At 43.0% G+C, this 21,148-nt stretch overlaps 1 protein-coding gene across 1 annotated transcript in view; it reads left to right on the top strand.

Moving 5' to 3' along the window:
- The window catches only part of igf1ra (insulin-like growth factor 1a receptor), a 67,408-nt gene that overhangs the window by 3,502 nt on the left and 42,758 nt on the right, over nucleotides 1–21,148 (top strand). Inside the window, exon 2 of the mRNA XM_079347190.1 lies at nucleotides 5,798–6,361. Within this exon, the coding sequence (XP_079203316.1) occupies nucleotides 5,798–6,361 (564 nt within the window). The remainder of the gene's footprint in view (nucleotides 1–5,797; nucleotides 6,362–21,148) is intronic.

Raw genomic sequence — 21,148 nt, 5'->3', positions numbered from 1 at the left:
AAGTGGCTGGTGAGTGCATGTTAAAGATGGATATATTTAAATTAGCCTCTGCTCAATATGTCAAAGACCTGATCCTCTAAAGACTTCAGCCACACACCAGTACATTAATCATTTTTGAGGTCTCCCCTGTGCATCTTCTCAACCGGTGTAGTGTGTCTGTATAACTTGGTTATTCAGGGAGTTAACCTCACTTCTGTTAAATCTAATTTGTCTGTTTCTGAGTGTAACGGTGAAGAAGACAAGTTGACATGTGAGGGAGACACAGTGCCTGATTTTATTAGCATCCTAATAGAAGTTAAAAAAAAAAAAAAAAAGTGGTCCCATTGAGTAGTGATGCTAACCCAGCCATGTAGGAGGTGCATTTCTTTGCACCCATCCTGAGGCAGTGTGACACCCATAAACACAGCAGGGGGCTGGGAGACAAGTGGCTGTTTTTTTTTTTTTTTAAAGATCTTTAAACTCTGTGGTTTAAAATACATCAGAACAAATAGTTCAGCGGTGGTGACGAAGAACAAGAAGAGAGAGAACGTGTCCTTCAATAGCCTGTACAGAAGATCAGAATTTCCAGCTTCTGTCAACACTTAATGGACAATTAAAAGCTCCATGAGGGGTCAACACTTTTGTGTTTTGTTTTGGTAATCCATCCACACATAAAATGTAATTATGCTCCCTCTTAACTCTCACCATAGTTAAGTTTCCATGCCATGCTTCCAAGTATGGTGCACATACGTCTCAAAAGGGAGAGAGAGAGAGAGATACAGACTTGGTGTTTAGAAACACAACGTGCAAAAATACACTCGCAAGACAAACAGACTTGGGTTTGTTGATTGGATGAGCAGAGAGTTTATGTACCGTTTTATTGGCTTTTGCTGTCTACACAGAGGAGCGCCCTCCAGTATGGACCGATGCACTTTTTGCTTCATCACTTGGCATCACTACTATTAGAGCTATAAATAGATTTGTCACCAGCAACATTGGCTCAGGGGTTGTGTGAGTACAGGCATCCTCTGTCCTGTTCCATGAGGGCACTCCACTGTTGCTGCTCAGTTATTTATGAAGGGACGTGTTGCTCCAGAAAACTTGAATGGCAGCCTAAATAATCAAACGTCAGCGAGTATTGTGTGTGACAGGCCCGCCCTCCCACCTTTACCCTTTTGGCTCTGGTGAGTCGCAGTGCAGATCTCCTTGTCATGATGGAGCAAGTGGCTGTCCCTCTACTCCAAGGTGTCCCGTCTCCATCTTGTGACTCGGGCTACATGGTTATAGACACACACACGCACACACACACACACACACACACACACACACTCCACTTAGTTGCTCCCCTCCCCCCTTACCCGGGGCTCGGCTGGATGCAGGAATGCCTTGACTCACCCCTAGCGAGAGAGTATAGTGGAGTGTTCGAGCCTTTTGCTGTGTGTAAGTAGTTCGTTGTGCATCTGTGTGTGTGTGTGTGTGTGTGTTTTGCAGCAGGACTCAGTGTGACAGCCTGAGTCAGTGGCGTGCCCCTGTGTGAGGATGTGAAAGTGTGTCACTGGGCTAGTTTGGGCGAGCGTATTCAAGCGCCGTCCTGCAGCTCCTGCAGGCTGCCAGCTGAGGTTTACAATGCTTAATTAAACACTTTATTTCAAGTGGTCTGTCATTGGATTTGCTCAAATGCAGTCTCTGGCCAGCCACACACACATCATCATGGGCTGCCAGTTTAATGGCCCGTAGAGTATTGTTCAATTTGTGAGGTAATTGCAAATGTGAGTTCTTCTAATGGACGGCACTCACCATATTAGTAAAAGCTGGTCATCGAAGAGTTAATAAGGATCTGTCCTGAATGGAGAATGTGTCAGGAAAAGTTTCCTCGGAGAGGTGTTTCCGGGTTAATGGTGGGGATGCTTTCCTCATCACGATGGTTCTGTTGATTGTCAGGCTGCTTTAAGATGTAAATGTTCGTAAGCTGTTATTAAATCAGTGTCCTGCAGTGAGTGGAGAACATTGGTTTACAGACACTCTTGTAAAAGAGTTTTTTTTATTTTTTTAAAACAAGTTCATAACATTTCAAAATGAAAACAAGTCCCTTGATTTTCTTCCTCTAAATATTAAAGTTTTGTCTTCTTCCACTCATGATTTTAGAATTTATAAGATGAATTCAACCTTAATTTAATTCTAGAGGAATCAGTGGGAGTGTAATATGTCCTTAACATCAGGAGCACAATTTAAACTGAACAAACGATTGAGCAAAGTAAATGAAATGAAACCAGTTAATGGAGATCGAGCGCAGCATAAAGGAGCTCTGTGATGAACAGTTACATTCAAGAGTTGAATGTAACTGTATACAAACTGAATTTTCAATTGATCTGCAGACGGGAAATGTTCTCATACATTATTAGAATCAGAATTAGCTTTTATTGGCCAGGTATTTTTTTTTTAACACACATGAAATTTGTACAATGTAAACATTAAATAGTAACAATGAGCTCAAATAAAAACAATAACAAATGCATTTGTATTTTGCATTTGTATTTTGTTTGCATGGTGGATATCAAGCATTGGCCAATCACAGGAATACTTTTGGAGCAGTTAAAGCAGGAATAGATATGTGGCATCACACCATAGTAACTTAGCACATCTGTCATGTCTCGTTTTAAGAAACATCTGGCCTTTTGTAACTTTATTTCTCTATTATTAAAAAGTCAGTGTAAAGTCCCCCCCCCCTGCCCTTTCCCCTAATTTAGTTTGGTGGAGTGTTTGTGTGTGGTTGTAGTTGTTATGATGGGCAGTGTAGTGTTACTGTTTGGGGTTTTGCTGATATCTGAGCCACACAGTGTGAAGTAAAGTCCACTGAGGGGAAGTGGCCCACCAGACCGCTGGTCAGATGACTTCCAGTATGCTGCGGATTAGGGCCAGTTGATGTGGCAGGTGTGAGGGGATGTGACTGCTCGGTGACCAGCTCCCTTGCTGCTTCACTTGTTGTTGGAGTTTATTGGAAGTGTTTTATTCGAATGCTTTTTTTATTCATGGTCAAAAAGGAACATTATACTGTCTTAGTTTTGGGAGTTATTTATTGACTATAATATATATTTTATTTTATACTCGTCTAAATCTCACGTAAGCTCAAAGGAAGTTTTTTGCAAGAGCTTATTCAACTTTATGTTATAAATATAACTGTGGCAGACATTGCAACAATTAAAATGATTTTGGAACTTTAATTATCAGCTACACTGGATAAGAAAGAATCATTTTTTAAACCTTGAATTGTGTCTGATATTTTGTTTGGCAAAGCTGTCCTTAAACCAAGATGTGGTGTTTCAACATGGCGTTTGTTTTAGATATTATTAACTGAAAAAAATGATAAAGGTATATTATAGTGCATATAAACTGTGTGAAGCTCTAACAGTTCTTCTGGACTCATTGCATTGCTAAACACAAACCTGAGTTCATATTAAGTTTAGATAAAGAGTGACCATTAGCCTTGCCTAAATCTGCCAAACTTCCACCAGGTCATGTCTGGGTGTGTTTGTGTCTGTGTGATGACATTTCCAGTGAGGGCCAGGGCAAGGTTTATCAATCACAAACACGATCCAGTGGATCCCCTTACGCTGTGGAGATATGTGTGTTTACTCAGCAGTGTGAAGAGCAAAGAGAGAGAGAGAGAGAGAGAGAGAGAGCAGGGACAGAGACACGCTCATGAATGCAGGCTTGTACCCCCCTCTGTTCTGACCCAGGCACTTGCATATCCACATCGCTCTCAGGTCTTTCCATTTTTTTCCCCCTCAGGAATACATTATGAGCATTTAGAGGTTTATGTTTGTCTTGGTTTTAGACCTCTGATAGCCCTGCTTGGCAGAAACCTGATCTCTCCCGTCGACACAGTATCTCTTTTTGGCTCCCCCTCTTCTTCCATTCCCTGGCCAGACGCCCCCGATTTTATTAATGCCCTCATCAGGAAGTGGGACCCAGAGTTTCTCTTTACCAACAAACAAATTAGTCTTTGTATTTGAGTGGCTCCACCCCCTCTTCCCTCCCACTCTGGCTGCCAGAGAAGCTGGAAGAAAATTCTGAATGAAACAAAGAAGACATGCAGTTCGATGGCTCACAAGTGGAGCCCAGGGGCATTGGTGTTGATTGGAGAAAGCAAATACTATGTTCTACTGGAGTAATCGTTTCCGTTCTAAATTTGGAGGAGTGAAACACCCTGTCAGCAGCAAATATAGCCCATTCATCCCCCAAAACAATGCTGCTTCTATTTTTGGCAGAATGGTTTCAACAAAGAACACCAAACATGGCCGTTTTTTTTTTTTGTCTCTGCTGAAGTTGAGTTAATTTACTTACAGGGACAATTGAAGAGCACTCCACATTGTAGGATCAACATAAGACGGGTAGAACAACCTCGGCCTAATTTTTAGAACAATTTTCCAATTTGTTTAAACATATTTTTGCGCCACACATTGGATTTTAGGCCTGAAAATGATTCTTTCCTCTTTCCTTTTGTACCCGAGCCGTAGTCTGTGTTGTGACTGGTCTCCAAAAGCTCTGATTGAAAACATGCCGGTATGTCTCATCGGACAGGAGACTTGACAGTGTTGCTCACTGCGAAAGCATCTTAAGCCTCTGTAAGAACTTAACAGGTTTAACCAAGGAGCTCATATGTCAAGGCATTTCCTGTGCTGACCTTCTTTTAGACATTCACAATAATATGCAACCAGTTTTAGCATTCGCCAGTTCTGTTATCAGGAGTCTGTGCAGATACAATGAATACATGTCGGAGTGGCTATAGTAATTAACAGAAAAGGGGGTAGTGCTTTTTTTTGTTCCATGCTGATAAAATCCCTTAAAAAATGATTGATGTATTGATAAAAGTGATTTAAAAATCACCTGGAAAAAACAAATCCCCTGTTCACACGAAAGGCATTTGAGAGTGGAAAAGTTTATAAGTGGATGAAAAGGGTAATAGAAAGCGTTGGAAATGGACGAGTCGATAGTGGAAACGGATAGTTGGAAAACCCTGGATTAGTGTCTTTGTTAGCTCAAAATGTTGGGTGAAATGTAATCTAGGCTAAAAATGAACTAGTAGTGTTTAGTACCCGCTTTAAAACAACACACCTTTTAATGAAGTAATCAATATAAAAATGTTGGTACATGACTTATGGCGGTGAGTATGTTCTCTATGTTCTACAAAAAAGTCAATACAGCCGCTGCATTAACAGCCCAGAAACATTATGTTTACACTGCCCATCATTAAGTCCCATGTAAAGCAATTGATAGGCTGCATTAGATTTCTAAATAATGAATGGTGTCTTTGTTGATAGAGTGTGTGTGTGTTCATGTGTTTGTGTGGTTTTAAGTGTTGTTTGTACAGTTCTGATTCAGACGTTGGGGTTATCTAAACATTAACAGAGAAATGAAGAGTCACCTTTAATATAAAAAAAATGTCTTCTGCTCTGCTTACTTTCATGTTCCACAATCTCAGTGGTTAGAGTCAAAAAGCTGCCCAGAGAGAACATTCAGGATAAAAAAAAAAACAAACCCATGAACTTCTGTTCGACCCTGCAGAGACGTGGTGGTTCACAGCTCTGCATTAACTGTATGCATCACAAGTAGCACCTTCACTATCTTGACTAACAGGATTATCTGCTTCAAGAAGATTATTATGATTAAAAGCTTTTGCCAGCGGTTATCTTTCTGCTAGTCTATCTGTAGCGCTACCGTATTGTAAACCGGGCACTTCAAACTCTCTTTGACTCCATGTTTCTCTTTTGAGGAAAAAGTGGAGAAATGTTCACGCTGGCTCTCTTGTGTCTTTCAGTCTGTACGCCGAGTATTGACATCCGCAATGAGATCAGCGAATTCAAGCGGCTGGAGAACTGCACGGTGGTGGAGGGCTACTTGCAGATCCTCCTCATCATCGAGAAAACCAACAACGTCCACCAGGAAGGCTTAAGCTCCCTCAGCTTCCCAAAGCTGACCGTCATCACCGACTACCTGCTGCTGTTTCGCGTCACGGGCCTGGACAGCCTGAGCACGCTCTTCCCCAACCTGAGCGTCATCCGGGGGCGAAACCTCTTCTACAACTACGCCCTGGTGATCTACGAGATGACGAGCCTGAAGGACATAGGCCTGTACAACCTTCGGAACATCACCCGTGGCGCCATGCGGATTGAGAAAAACCCTGAGCTCTGTTACCTGGACTCAGTGGACTGGTCTCTCATTATGGATGCTGAGTTCAACAATGTCATCAATGAGAATAAGAAATCAAAGGAGTGCGATAATGTGTGCCCGGGCATCATGGAGGATAACCCTCTTTGTCAGAGGACGTTAATCAATGACAAATACGACTACCGCTGCTGGACGTCCACCAAGTGCCAGAAAGGTAACCTGACGTTTTTGTTTTCTACTTATTAATGTCGAGGATGCTTTTAAAGGGCGTGTTTTCTCCCGACGTGAAAATAGCTGCAGCGTTTGAGTGATCTTTAGTGATACAAGTTTGGGGAAAAAGCAGATTTGACTTTGATCTAAGTAGGTGGTTTCCAGTCACATAAACATACTGCATGTTTTTTTGTTTTTTTTCCCACCACAAATCCCATGAATCTATGCAGTGTTTTTCCTTCATTTCCGTCAGGCTGCAAGGATTGTCCACGGGCCAGTGCAAACATTTCCTCTCTGTTCATTATAGAGACCTTGTCTTCAGATCAGGCTATTTGTGGAGTGAAGGATGGCTGCAATAGAGTGCCAGGTATTAGGAAGGCATACTGAGTTGAGGTTGAAGTTGCTCTTCCAATAAACGAGCTAGTCTACCTGTCTGGACCATGTCGGTTAAATATTTGCCTTAGGGACCCCCCCCCCCCCCCAATTTATTTAAAGGGGTTTATTGAAGAATCACAGGGAGAGTCGTCATTGCTTAATGTCAGACCAGTGTTGGGGTCATGGAGTTTTAAAAGCAGTTCAGAGGATCATACTGGGGTCATGAGGGGTCATACTGTTTTTTGATCTGCAAGTTGGAATTACGTTATAATTCTTACCTCTGTTTGTCGATCATTTGTGTTGCTGTTTGGAAAAAAAACAAGCAACAACAAAAAACAAAAACAGTAGCAGCTTGTGGAAACATTACATATTCCCATCCCTCCTTTTTCTCTTAAATTTCAAAGCTAGGGACAGCTAGTGCTTTTTCATAAAAAAAACTAGGACAAGCGGATCAGCTGTCGTGTTCCTCTTCAAAACCCCCATTGAAGGAACTGCAAGCCTTTGTAAGACACTTCAGTCTTTGTTTTTTTTGGTAGAAATGTTTTGTTGCTTTCTGGCGTACAAATGCAACAATTTTATACCACATTTCTTTGTTTTTGTCTTGCAGCTGTCTGAACATATAAAACTTACACCCCCCCCCCCCTCTAAAGGCCTTCTGTGCTTTATTTGTATCTCTTCTCGGATAGCGCAGAGGGGCTGGGTTATGAATAATTTTTCACTGTGGCAGCCGAGGCCACATATATTATTCTTCAAACACAAAAGGGCCATTGATATTTTTATCAGAAGATCACATTCCTCTGCAGACTGCACTTTAAAAAAAAAACAAACAGTCTCCCATCCCAACACTTGAAATGGTAATCACAAAAAAAAATCCTAAAGGCTTTTAACTTGTCTTTATTGCTGAAACACTTTCACGCAATTAAAATATTTTAGAAGGTACTCAAGGACATTATGAATGCTATAAAATCATTATGCTACTGTATCACACACATCTCAATAAAGAGTTTAAGCTGTTTCAACACCCTGATAAGATAGAATGGATCCAGCTGTGACCTTGTATCACTTTGCTGCTGATACAGATTTAGCATTTAGTTGTATGTTCCTTGTATTTTTTTTTTCTTCTCGTGTGTACTAACTACACAAATCCAAGATATACTGTGTCTATGAAAGCACTTATTTGGTCCAACTTAGTTTGTCCCAGAAACCTTGTTGCAGACTCACAGCTCTTTCTCCCATTTTCTCTGTCCTGTCATCATTTTCAAGTAACAGTGGGAAAATGTCCCTCCAGAGTTTTTCTATTGAAGACCAGTGTACATCTCTCGGGGGTCAAACGGCACCCTCGTTCAACTCCCGGGACCCTCAGAACAAATAGTAGAAATCAAGCTTGGGTGACCCGGTCTGTTCCTACAGGAACATGATGGTGTTTATTGTTGTGTCTCTGTTTAGTCTTGGTTACAGTGCTCTGCTGGGGCTCCCTGCGTGTTGCTATTGATTAATTGATCCACACAGAAGGCTTTGGGAATTTAAAAATGTATGTCCCTCTATGGGAATGTCTTAAAAAGAAGTGGTTTACTACAGTAAAAAAAAAAAAAAAAAGTATTGATAGGACAGATTGAAGATAGATCTCTGAGGTGAGTCAATATTCCAGCCTTCATGCACAGGTAACACTTTTCACCCTTTTACTTAAAGCCTGATGTGTCTCTCCATCTTCTTCCTGCTTAGTGTTTAACATTCATCTCTCCTCCCCCTCCCCTCTCTGCATAATTGCCTTGTTTTTCTCCAGTACAGATGTTCCTTCAAGGGCATTCAGCGGTTTTCTAGTCAATACAGTCTCCTCTTTAATTACGCTACATGAGGAGGGAGAGATGTCTGCCCTGCACTCTACTTTAGCCTCGGGGCCTCGTAGTGCTTCATGGAGAAACAACAAAAACTCCTCTTTCCGCATGTTTGTCCACCCAGCAGAATCAGATTCCCACTACAGATTTGTGTGCCTATGTGTTATAGGAGGGGAGGGGGGGGGGACATTAATACAATGCTGGACAGATTAGCCAGGTTAATGCTGTAGGTGAAGAGAGTGGGAGTGACTATGCTGGGTGGTACAGATTGGAGCAGAAGTTCTGGATGTCTTTTTAGTGGCAGGCAGTGATGCGTAGAGAGGCCCTGACTGAGGAGCCACTCGCAGGGGGAGGAGGAGGAGGAGGAGGGGCACTCAGGGGAAATGTCAGACAAATGTCAAGTATACAAGCTCGACGGCAGGCTCGGAGGGTTGAAAAATTCCCGTCCCTCCCCTTGTTTCCTCCCTCCTCCTGCTCCGCCTCCTCATAAATCCTCGCTCTTCTTCCCTGCTCCTGTTTTCCTCTCTTCTTCAACCCTGTCCGTCTCTTCTTTCCTCGCTTGTTTTCTCCACTTGGCTTAGCCTCAGCCTGGATCTCATCTCCGATTGTCCTTGTCAGCTGATTTGCTGGTGTTTCCTCCTCTATTTTCACCTCACTCCTTTCCGCAGGGCTTATCAGGGGCTGTTAACAGTTCTGGCTGTCAGATATCTCTGCTCTGTTTACTTGTCGGAGACATTCTCTCATCACTGCAGTGGTCACAGCCAAACGGCCTGTTTGGCCTAGACCTTGGATCCTCTGACACGGCACACTCTTGTTTGCTTTGAATTTTTTTGGGGGGGGGTGGGGATCTTGTGACTTTAAAAGTGTCTGGCTTCCCTCAGATAGCTGTCCTCAGGTCTCTGTGTTTGCTGCAGACAGGCCTGTACCTTCTCCCCTTGGCTCCAAAGCAAAAGCAGATAGGCAAGAAGATTTCTAAAGCTGCTGTGTCCATGCCCGCTCTCAGGGCAGGTTAGTCTTCATAGCTCCACAGGGAGGCACACACTCTCCCACTGGTCCTCACATAACTCACATGTCTCCTTTTATGTGATAGAATATTGGCTTACAATATGGACAACCTCAGAGGCGCTCTGCTCTAATTTCTTCACACTTGCCTCCTAATGATTTGAAAGGACACCACGTCCTAAATGTTGTGTTTATATATGAAAGGAGCAGAGAAATGTCAAACGTTAACTCTGTGAAAATGGTCCCGACATGAAACTTCCTTTTTCTTTTTGAGAAATCAAAACTCAAGTTAAAGTGTTGTGTTGTCAGTTTCGATATTGGAGTATGAGCCATCGTTGTGTGAGAGATGAAATGACCTGCTGTCCCGTTCTGTTGCAGACAGTCTGTGCTCTGTGTGTCCTTGTGCTGAACCCAGAAGAAACTAAAACATTTTGGAGCCTGTGGCAGTTGGACGAGCTCTCTACTGGCCTGGGAGACTTTTGCATTTGATAACATGTTTACTTCGTCTTTGCCAGAGAGCCACTTGATATCTCTGGTCTAAGTGCTCTGACCTGAGCCCACTTCACAACAGGGGAAAACAGTTTCTCTTATAAGATGCTGTTACTGTAGGGTAAGCAGGTTCACATAGTCAGACAGAATACTGTTTGCAGATTTCTACTCCGTACCAGTGTCTCCTTTTGCTCTGCAATTTACAGTCCAGAAAACAAACTAACTATGTTGTTTTAACTTCAGCATTAAGCAGGCCACTGGTTCTTCCTCAGGATTTTAACCTTTGAAAAAATGTGTCAGAATTGAAATAACATAACTTAAAAAAACATAATTCCTTCTATTTTAATGAGCTCTGTCGCAAATGTTGATCGAAGTTAAAAAAATATATCAGGAATATTTTCACCAGGGAATTTGGCTCCTCAGAAAACTCTCAGGGCTTGTGTAAATCAGTCTCTGTTGCAACGACAGAGCTCAAACCTTTTGTTGTCGAGTGTAAAATCACCTTGCAGGATAATGCTGTGAATATCCTCATAAGAACCACATTCATGACTTTTATGTGCATAAGGTACGGTCAGTAGGTTGGGCTGGTGTGGAATGAGTCTGCCCCTTTAAGTGTATAAGGTAGACATTCTTGCTGGCTTAGTCATTGCAGTTGTGAGGGGATAAAGAGGGGAAAACACACAGCACAGGCTGTATGTGCAGGGTCACATACAGACTATTTGTTGGCTATAAGCAGGAGCTGAACTGATTCTGGTGATGATGTGTAGGTCAATGAGAAGTCAATTTTGTCTTTTGTAAATCTGGTTTGTTTCTGTTTGTACCTTTTTACAGCCAACAACAGATCTGAGGAAAGTTTTAAATATTTAATGGCTTTTCTAAAGCTTATCAAAGTCCTGTGGTTAAAGGGACAGGAAGCAGGAAAAGGCTCAGATTCCAGTTCTTGATAGTCTCATGCTTTCCTGGGGGCATGTGGAGCACTGTGACTCAGTGCCCATGCATCCGATGTTTCCACCTGGCATGAGCCGCTGGCCTGCACCCTGCTCCATTTTGTACAAAGCTTAGGCAGGGTGCCAGAGTTAGAGATGGCAGTGTGGTCAATCACACTCATTCATTCCTGCCCTCCCACAACCAGCTGACTAAAGAGTGAATAATCAGATCCATCTATCCACTGCCCTGCTTAGATTTTCTTTCCGTTCAATGTGTCGGCACAGCGTCCTGGGAGCGGAGAAAGTGGGTCTGTGATGGCTTACTACCCAACATTACAACACATAACTGTAGACAAAGTACAACTGATGTTAAACATGTAACACATATCTGAGAGAGAGAGAGAGAGAGAGAGAGAGAGAGAGAGAAAACATCAGAGTAAGTGGACAGAACTTACCTTATTTCTGTTCTTAGACTTCATGTCTTTTTAAAAGTGAACCAAGGGCTCGAGGAGAAACAACAGGCTGTAAATAGTTTCCTGCGTGTGTGTGTGTGTGTCTATTCTTTGTGCGTCTGTGAGCAATGTGAGTGGCTGCTTCTTTTCTTATTCCTTCTACTGTAGCCGCTGCATGGACCTCAATGTTAAAAATGTCTTTAAACTTTGATTACAGTCATATTTGATTAGCTACGTTTTCCAGGATTTATATCAGTGAATGTGTAAAATAATTCGAAGGAGGAGCTAATGAAAACGTTGCTGGTGCACTGTGAGCTGCATGATAAACAAGCTGTCTTTCATGATCAAAAAGGTAGATTTACAAATTATGTATTTATCTTTAAATTGAGACTAATGCATTTTAAGTTCACAATTGTTGGACCTTTAAAACCAACACGTGTTCTGTGTGTCAGCTAAAGAGGTTTTCTGACAGATACAAAAAGGCTATGTTTGGAAAGAGCTACGCTAGCAGTGTGCGCTGTTTATGCAAATTACAGTTCAACTTTTAATTGAAATTTTACATTTGTGAAGAATACTTATAAGAGATGTAAGAGAGTTGAAAATATAACAATGTTTTAGTTAGTTTAGCTAACACTGTTTTGATGTAAACGTTGTGCACTATAAATAAATTGTTAACACAGATTGCGAAGTAATTTCATAATCAAAGAAGCACAATGTCTTTTAAAAAAGGACTAAATCTAAGCGTCTGTAACTTCGACATTCGGCCTTCATCTCTCACACAGCTCACTTTGTGAATGTAACTCTTGTGAACTGTTAGCAGTAAATATTAGCACATGTAGCCCAAACAGTACCCAGAGCCTGAGCGCTCTTAAAACAGAAGGGGAAACTCTCAGTTAGGCTACAGAAAGTTTTTTTTCTGCTCGTTTGGTTTTATTAGTTGCCTGTGGACTTGAAAGAGGCCATGAGCTCGAGTGGGCGTGTGTGATTGGTCAGAAAGGAATTCTTTTTTTCCCCCCATGCTTTTATAAGTTTTCTATCCTTCCCAAACGCAAAAATTGTAACTTCTTATATTTTCCTTCATTCTTGAACAAAGTGTGGAGAAACGTAGGAAAAGCCAGAGACGTGTGGACGGCTATCGCTAACTTTTAATTTAAAAAAAACCAACAGTATTTTAACATAATTTCAGTTTGATTGCAAGTAAACAAAGACGATTCACTATGACATGCTAATACAGACTGTTATTGTCCATGAATGAACAGCGGGACTTATTGTCTGTTGATGGCTGCCGCTGGAGTTTATCCGACTCCTGTCCTCTGCGGCCCACAAAGGACTCTTCTCAAAGCCCTGAAAGTACGGTTTCCTCTTATATCCTTGATTGACCAAACTATGACTAGCATGTCATGCTACCAGCCTTCTGAAGAGACTCACTGACACACCTAACCTTTGTGCATCTCGACTCGCAGGTTCATTCATGCCTCTCTCTTGAGCCATCTCATTTTCTTTGCAAATGTTCTTGGCTTGTGCACAGTGTGGCTCTCCCAGCTGTGTGCATTATTAAATGTATGTGTGCTTGTGTAGGTGTACGCCACATTGTGTGCGTGAAGTGTGTTTTCAGCCTGCTCCATGCTTATTTGAATGTATTTCAGCTCCTCTGCTGATAGGCTGCCGACTGCTGCCTTCTGGCTGTGCAGCTCGGAAGCTGTGACTCATCCTTTGCTCTCACCACTCATTCATAAATCTGCGTGAATAGTACAACTTCCTCTCGCAGAGCTATGGGGCCCCCTCGGCTCTGTGGAAGGCTCCCCCCCCCCCCCCCCCCCCCCGCTCTAAATGGCAGAAAGGATGAGGGCAGTCTCCGCCTCTTAGTGACGCCTCTCAGAGAGGTGAGAGAGATGAGTGCCCACGCCTGCTGCCTGTGCTTGTCCTTGGCGCCTGAGCCGAGCCTCTGTCTTTCTCCTGCCTGTCTGCCATGGCTCTAACCCTAGAATATGTAGGCCAGAGCAGTCCTTTTACTTGCTGCTAGAGCTGGCCTGCCAGTGCTTCCTGAGAGATAATGTGCCATGCCTTCGAGTAAGCTCTGAGAGTACGGGTTAATTCCACAGTGGAAAAAAAAAAAAAAAAAAAATCACCTGCTGACAAATCTCTCCTGCGAAGGAAAGGATGTATGCTGGTGTTCTGGTTTGCCAGAATAGTTAGTAAGATTCACTGAGATCAGCGTAACACTGCTCCTCTATTTTCTTCCTCTGTCTGTCTGTGTGTGTGTTAAGAACACATGGCTTGAATCAAAGGATGTCCCTTACCTCTTCCTCCACACATGTCTGAAACGTGTGTTGTTTTTTCTCTTCTCCCTTTTGATAAACAGATTAACTTCACAAAGGCATGTCTGTGTGTGTCTATGTGGGACGCGTCTTGTTCTAAAGCTTACAGAGTAAGCAAACTGGAATCGAGACGATGTATTCAAACATGGACAAGTTACTGTACAGCGACCAAAGAACAGTCATTGTATCCTGCTGCTTAGCTCAGGATGAGTCATGCTTAGTAATGGGTGTGTTGTTTTTGTGCTCCATCCATAAAAGAGATATCAAGCAGGCCTCAGCGTGCCAGTAGTGTTTTACCGTCTGTTCTCTTTGCGAGCATGTGCACAATGAGGGAGATGAAAGGGCACCATAAAATTACAAAAGGAAATGTCATGAATTACACAGGCTAAATGAATTGTCGGCAACAACCACGCACTTCCCCCTCAAACCCTTTTCTTCGCCGTAAGCCGACGTGAGGATTGATGTTATACGACTTCCGAACAGCGTTTTGGATCATGTCAGCTCTTTACAAATCTTCAGAAATAACTTCCAGTGTCAACAACCCATAAAGAAAACTTGGCTTGTCATGATGTCATTCGTCTGCTTTCTGTCAGTGTCTTGAAAAATGACCTTGACCCCTCCGTGGTATCTCCAGGGGCGAGTGCAGTTGTCAGCACACTGCCTAATGGGCACAGGTGGCTGGGGCTCCTCTGCCTTCTCCAGCCTCTCTTTGGCATGCCTCTCTTTGGCATAACAGCAGCTCCTTGGCCAGCCGCCTCAAAAGGGCCACTCCAACACAGCAATCACCAGTTGGTGCTTTGTCAGCATCACGGTGGCCCAGAATGAAATATTGCTCTCAACTTTGAAACACGGTGAGAAGTACAGCTGTGTGCGATGCCCGATGTGCCGCACGGTGACATAGTTCTTGACATTTCGTCTTCCCCTTTCTCACAGTTTTTGTTTTTTTTGGTTTTGTTTCTGCACAACTTCTCTCGTGTGTGATGACAAGTCGCTGGGTCATCCCTGCTTCTCTCATGGCTGGCCGCAGCGCAGCAGAGACTGGCTGAGGAGAAATCGTACAGCTGTACTGCAGCACGCTGCAGTCATCGCAGAGGCTTGTTACTGTGTCAGATAAATATAGAGGTCTCTGGAGCGCTCCGCTGCAGCTCTAGCTCTGCCTGCTGCTGGGACAGAGAGGGAAAGGCCATGTCACCTGGGAGAATCCACTATCCTCATTCATCCTTGCTAAATTGGCTTTAGACTCACAGGACATTAAAGATTATTGTGTCTCCATGGTGGCTGACAGGGTAAAGTAAGGTGACAGGACAGTTGGGTCTTTGTTTTTCTCTGAGCCCACAGGACAACAACATAACACAGTAGAGATCCGCAATGAGGGCATCAGAGTTTGTCATATAAGCCTCTTAAAGCATAATGTATATTATTCAATTTCAAAATTTTGCAATCCATTCAACTGTATTTCATTTGGATGGAGACAAGGATTTGAGAGGAACATGTCAAAAATTTAAAAAATCCATCTGTTAACCGTCTGCCTGGCTGAATACTTCTGGAGCTCTCTAATAAGAAAGTGTGTATCTAATGAAGAGAACGCACTGCTCATATTTCATTCATTGCACTTTTAGGACTGGTTGGCCTTAAAGCTAAGCCCCAGGATTTAGTCCTATGCTTAGAAATAGCAATTTGACAATTCACTGAGCACCTACCAGTTTCCTTCTGGGGCTTTTACCCAAATGGTATTGCTCTAATCAGTTAGACAATTTATATTTTTATTAAGATATTCTGGGGGAGATTTTCGCAAACTACATTCTAATATATAGAATATATATAAACGCGGGGTACAGCGGGAGCTCCACATAAACACACAGTCCGACATGCACGCACACACAGCTCTGTCCTCACCTCCCAACTGACTGAGCTGGTGAGATCGTCTACAGAGGGAGGATCACTTCGTCCCCTATTACGCCTTCGCAACATTCAGATTGAAAAGTCACAGGGGCGTAAATAACGCAGCGAAACGAGCATCTGAGTAGGGCCAATGATGAATGATGATGAGCTCACCTACTGACTTTAAGAAGTTATTGATTCCTGGTGTGTGTGTGTGTGTGTGTGTGTGTGTGTTACTGTGTATCCTCCGTGTGCTAGCCTGGCTCCTCAGGTCTGCCGCTGATAGAGCAGAACACACACTTGACGGGGCTGGAGCTGGGGTTGCATTATCACTCTTGTCATGTGCTCGGTTCTCTCGTGTCTGATGAGAGCGCAGTTGTTGATAAGCGTCCAGCAGGCCTTTTGAAGTCTGAGTCTGGACTTGTCCCCCCCCCCCCCAGCTCAGTAATACACCTCCCTCCCACCGCCGCCGCCTACCACCTCCTACCATTACTGCATCAATTACAGAGACGAGGCTGGGTTCTATGTCTCTCTCTCTCTCTCTCTGTGTTGCTGTCTGATAAACATGACAGACACTCGCCCATTGCCTGCATGTAAACACCACCCATTCCAGTTCATAATTTATCACTCACACTCATTTACTCAGCAGAGCCTGTTCCTAGCAGAGGCCACATTATGGTAGACGGCTTGCTCCAGCTTTTGTTCTCATACACCTCCCTGTTTAACCATGATGCGGTTTGAAATACCGTGACAAGAGTAAGCCAAATCCTAAACCATCCCACCATGATCTGTTAAGAAATACAGGAGTCAAGCATTATGTTTTTGCTGTGTTGTGGTGTGTCTCAGCCCTTCCCAGCAGAGCGACTCTGTTCGGTCCTATATGTAGTGTTGTTAGTCATTTTCCAGACCAGACATGTAGTTGCTTGTAAAAAAGCTTGTTTTGCATTCCACCTACCTCCCTGTATAATATATGGTCTTATATTCCAGCCCTTTGCTTTGCTCTGTCTGTGCGTGGGGTAATGACACTGATACTTCTGTTTAGGAAAACCCCGGGGAAGTCACACTGATTTGACTCTTTTGGCTGTTTTTAGTTTAGTTTATGGTGTCAGTAATCACCATAAACTGGGACTGATGCCTTGGTGTCTTAGGGGGGATGAAACATGAAAAAGAAACATGTTATACTTTAAAGTATTTTTTCCTCCTCGTGAAACTGTGTTGTTAATTTTTTTTTTTTTTTATTTCAAAATGTTTAAATTACATTTATTTAAACTAGGAAGTACGAAAGTCCTTCTCCTTTGTTCCTCTGAGGACCTTTGCCTCCTCTGCTGTTATAATAAATATAATATAATTTCTTTGTAAATGGTTGTACAAACCGTGTAATTTAAATTATGAAAGGTTGTTTTGAGCGTTTTTTCGTCACAGGCTTCTTTATAGCATGTTTGTGTTCGTAAAGCTTGATCTAATACAAGCTGGAGAAACTCAGAGAGCTAAAAAAAAAGGGGAAAAAAAAGAAAAGAAAGAAAGATGGCACGGCAAATGTTATAGTGCAAGATGAAATCACACAGTGGGACACTGTTGCGTCTGCAGTGTGATTCAATCCAAATAAATTTATCCTCCGAGTTTCGTGATTAAGCTGTTGGGAAATTCCATGAACTGAAATGCGTTTTTTATGTCGAACATAAAGAGGCTCTTAGTGATTGCAAAACTGCATCAACATATCCTCTTTGTTTTCTTCAGATTTGTGGCTGTGATGGCAAATAGACAAGTATCACGTAATTAAATAAATCTCCTGCTATCTGATAACTATGCTCATACCCAGATGTAAAAGGTTAGTGGTTCTTTCCCCCATCTGTTCCTTTAAACATGATTTAAAGGAACAGATAACATAACTAACAAAATCTCAAACTTAAAGCTGGTCAAATCAACATATTGACACATTTAATGTTAAACTATGGCGGTGCCAAAAATGGACAGTTGTGATATTTTCTGTACCGTGAAGAAACTGAAACCAACTGTCTTTTTGTGGTTTAAATTCCACCGTTTCGTCTCCATCAATAACCAACATGTTCTGCCATTTCGAACACATGACCTCAGCTGGACATAGCCCGCTTCTCTGACCCACTTCAACGCTGTGCGCGTGCGGGAGAGCAACAGAGAGAGAGTAGAAAGAGAGCGAGGCAAGAGAGAAGGGATCGTGAGACGGACTTCGTGTTATCACCGAGGTGCGGAGAGATCCGTGAATTGTGTTATGAGCAGCGAGGAATCCATTACTCATTTTTGAAGTGCTGCGATTAGAGAGCGGAGAATTCAATGGGAGCTCTTCTTTGGATCATTAGGGATTATAGGGGGCAGAACATTTGACCTCTGGGTGGTAGATTCGTGTGACGTCAGACTCTTCTACATGTGGTTACAAACAGTCCTGGGTGTACAGATGGAGTTGGCACACATCGAGGAACAGTCCGATAGGAGCAGTGGTATTATTTATTATTAGCATTCTGCCTTTCTGGAAGCCTCCTGGTCATAAAAACCGACCCAGCTACCCCCTCGTCAACCTGCTGAGGGACGAAGGTGCAACACAGACTCACAAACCTGGAATGTTCTTGAAGTTTTACACCCTTTTGGCAACACTGGCCAGTGTTTTAATTATGGGTTGGTAAAAGCTTGAAGTGGCTTGTTTGATTACAGAAGCATGACGGCCTAAGTAAATGAACATCTTCTCTGCTTTTTTTATAAACACTTCATAAGTCCTTGGAGTTTTTTCTTTCCTTGTAAGGATTTTTAGGTGCTCTCATTTGTGTAAATCGGGTCCCCGATTGCAAAGCGCTGATTGATCAACTGCTTTAGTTTTCAATTCTCTTCAACTTTGCATTGGAGTGATTATAAATACGTAAAGAGCGCAATCTATTTCATGACATTTTAGTTCAGGCTCTGCCCAGTCTGCTCTTTTGGTGCTGTCGCGGAGACGAACACCTATGTGTTCGTCGTGGAACTTTTGTGCCTGCGGGTGTCAGAAATTCTGCGTACAAGTGTGTGTGTTTAACATTTTGGCTCGGATGCAGCGGGAGGAAGCGGCCTCTCAGGGCACAGCAAAAAGAAAAGGCAGCGCTGCGGCCTCTTTTTAAGTGCAGTGACAGAGACACGGCTCCTGATTTATGGAGTGCGCATGAGCTGGGCGGGTCATGTTCTGCCAGAGAGGCCAAGCTACTGGAGGAAGAGAAGGAGAGAGGGGGGGGACAAAGTCGGGAGTGAAAAAAGGATTGTGATTGAAAGAGAGGGAAGAAGGGTCACAAACATCCCAACCAAGCAGTGAGGTCACAGTGACTGTGACATCTGTTAAAGAGACATTTTAAGATTGAACAAGTCTGTCACCCACAATGGTCAAAGAAACACCAACAAACACTCTGATCTCTGACCAGGGCAAACTTTCTGTCAAAATAAATACATAGATAGAAAACAGCCAGAAAACGCATCCTTCAGGTGTGTTTGCTTTTATGTTTTGTGTTTGACTGACTGAATGGTAAAGTAAAGGGGGGGGGGGGGGGGGGGGGGGGGGTTGACACATGGGGATCCAAGTAAAAAGCATCTGTCATGTGTCTGGAAATGCAATGGAGGCATTGTGCGAGGGAAGTGTGTTTGTCTGTGACTTTTTGCTCTCTTTCATTTTCTCTAAACTCGCTGACACACCCATTCCAGGAATTTCTGGCGGATTGACTTCAACTTTGTCATTTAACCTCCGAACTGAGGGTGATCACTTTGCAGATGCATTCAAGATATTGGCCATGAGCCACTGTGGGGACGGTGTGGTGATGGGAGGAGGTCTCGCATGTGTCTTTGTAGTCGAGAAGGCCACTTGTGTGTGTGTGTGTGTGTGTGTGTGTGTGTGTTAGGAGGTGGAGTATCGGGATGGGGGGAGGTCGGGCCTAAAGAAACAACAAGGACTGCTCTTGGGTCCGTCGCCTGTTCCCTGCCTTCTTGGCAGTAAAGTTGATCAGTGAAGAAAAATACACACTCTGCCTCTACAATGCTGGCCTTTGTCTTTTGTCGGCTTCAAAACCGACAACCATTTTGGAAATACTTTCCAGCGTATTAAACCGCTTCCAGACTGTGACTGTTGAACCAGTGAGTGTTCCAGTTAATTGCTTGGCATCCTTCCTTATCCTAGGTTCATCGTGGGCATCCTCCAAAAGTTAAAGACTTTCTGATTGGAATTACAAAGCTAAGTCCCGTGTTGTAATCTCTTCACTTGGAACAGGGCATCTCTGATCTCGGTCAAAAAAAAAAGAAAGACACACTTTATTGTTTTAAGTTCCTCTAATGATCAGCTTTCAGACATCCTCAGAGCTCCGTCGCCCAACTCCATGACATTAATGAACTGTCAGGATCATAAGCTAATTCAAGTGTGGTCTCAGACCCTCCTCGGTGCGAGCTGTCATTGTTCTAACTCAGCCGCGCTACTCAGTAGAAATGAATTAGCCTTTTCCTCGCCAGTGGCCTCTTTCAAATAGCCTTTTATGGTCTGTTAGTTTAGTTTGGACTCTGTCTAAGTCAGTTAAATCCCACACTGTGTTAGGTGGACACTCAGCCTCTGACCGTTGCTCCTTGTTGTTTTTCTGAATTGATATTAGCATTTGGATAACATGGAGAGAGTGTTCGGAAACTGTGATACATTATTGCTAGAAAGTGTCTGATTGTTATCACTGCTGCTACAGTATCACTCCTTAATTAATGATTTAGAGGTCATAGGTGCACGGCCTCTATTAGATCTCCTGCTCTTCATTGTTCAGATGGGCTGTTTAAACTTAGAGTCACCCCTTCTCTCTCTCTTTGCTTACTGTGATATGTTTCAGTGACCAGGGGTTGAAGGACTGTACATTTTTGTAAGGCCACTTCATCAATTTGAAGACAACTTTCTTCACCAAAAAAAAAAAGGAAAAACAAGAGGATGTGGACTGGATGGTTTATATTGGGTTGATATTTTACATATTTTACATATTTTTCCTTTCGGAAAAGAATTTAAATCCTCGAACGGTCACTCGTCGCTGAGACCTTTGACCCACTTCACCCAAGTATCTCTGATATAAACCTAAAAATGAAAGACAATAAAAAAGAAAAAAAAAACAACAACATTTAGCTGGAGCTCTCTAGAGCTTCTGCAAATCCATATTTTTTCATGGTGTTACAATTCAACCTCTCACCCTCAGGGTTACTTAAGTACTGTCTTGTGGCTCGTCTCCCTGTTGGCATTCTTGTTGCATACTGAAGATTCCTCTGTCTACGAGCGAGATAAGGAGAGGAGATACGACCAGAATGACGAAGAGTGAACGCCAAAGGGGCCAGTCGACGTGCAAATTCTGTTAAACGAGACAATCGACATTTAATCAGGCGAGCTATGCCTGACGTACTGTCACAGTGTTGGCATTATTTCCTCGGTGATGTCATGTCTGCCTCATCATATTGTCTGTTGTTCATAGTGCCCGGTATTCGCCTTAGTTACAGACAGTGCTTTTCTTTTA

This window comes from Symphodus melops, assembly GCF_947650265.1.
Source record: "Symphodus melops genome assembly, chromosome: 6".
NCBI lineage: Eukaryota > Metazoa > Chordata > Actinopteri > Labriformes > Labridae > Symphodus > Symphodus melops.
Note: the sequence above shows the minus strand (reverse complement) of the source record. Positions and strands in the feature narration are given on the sequence as shown.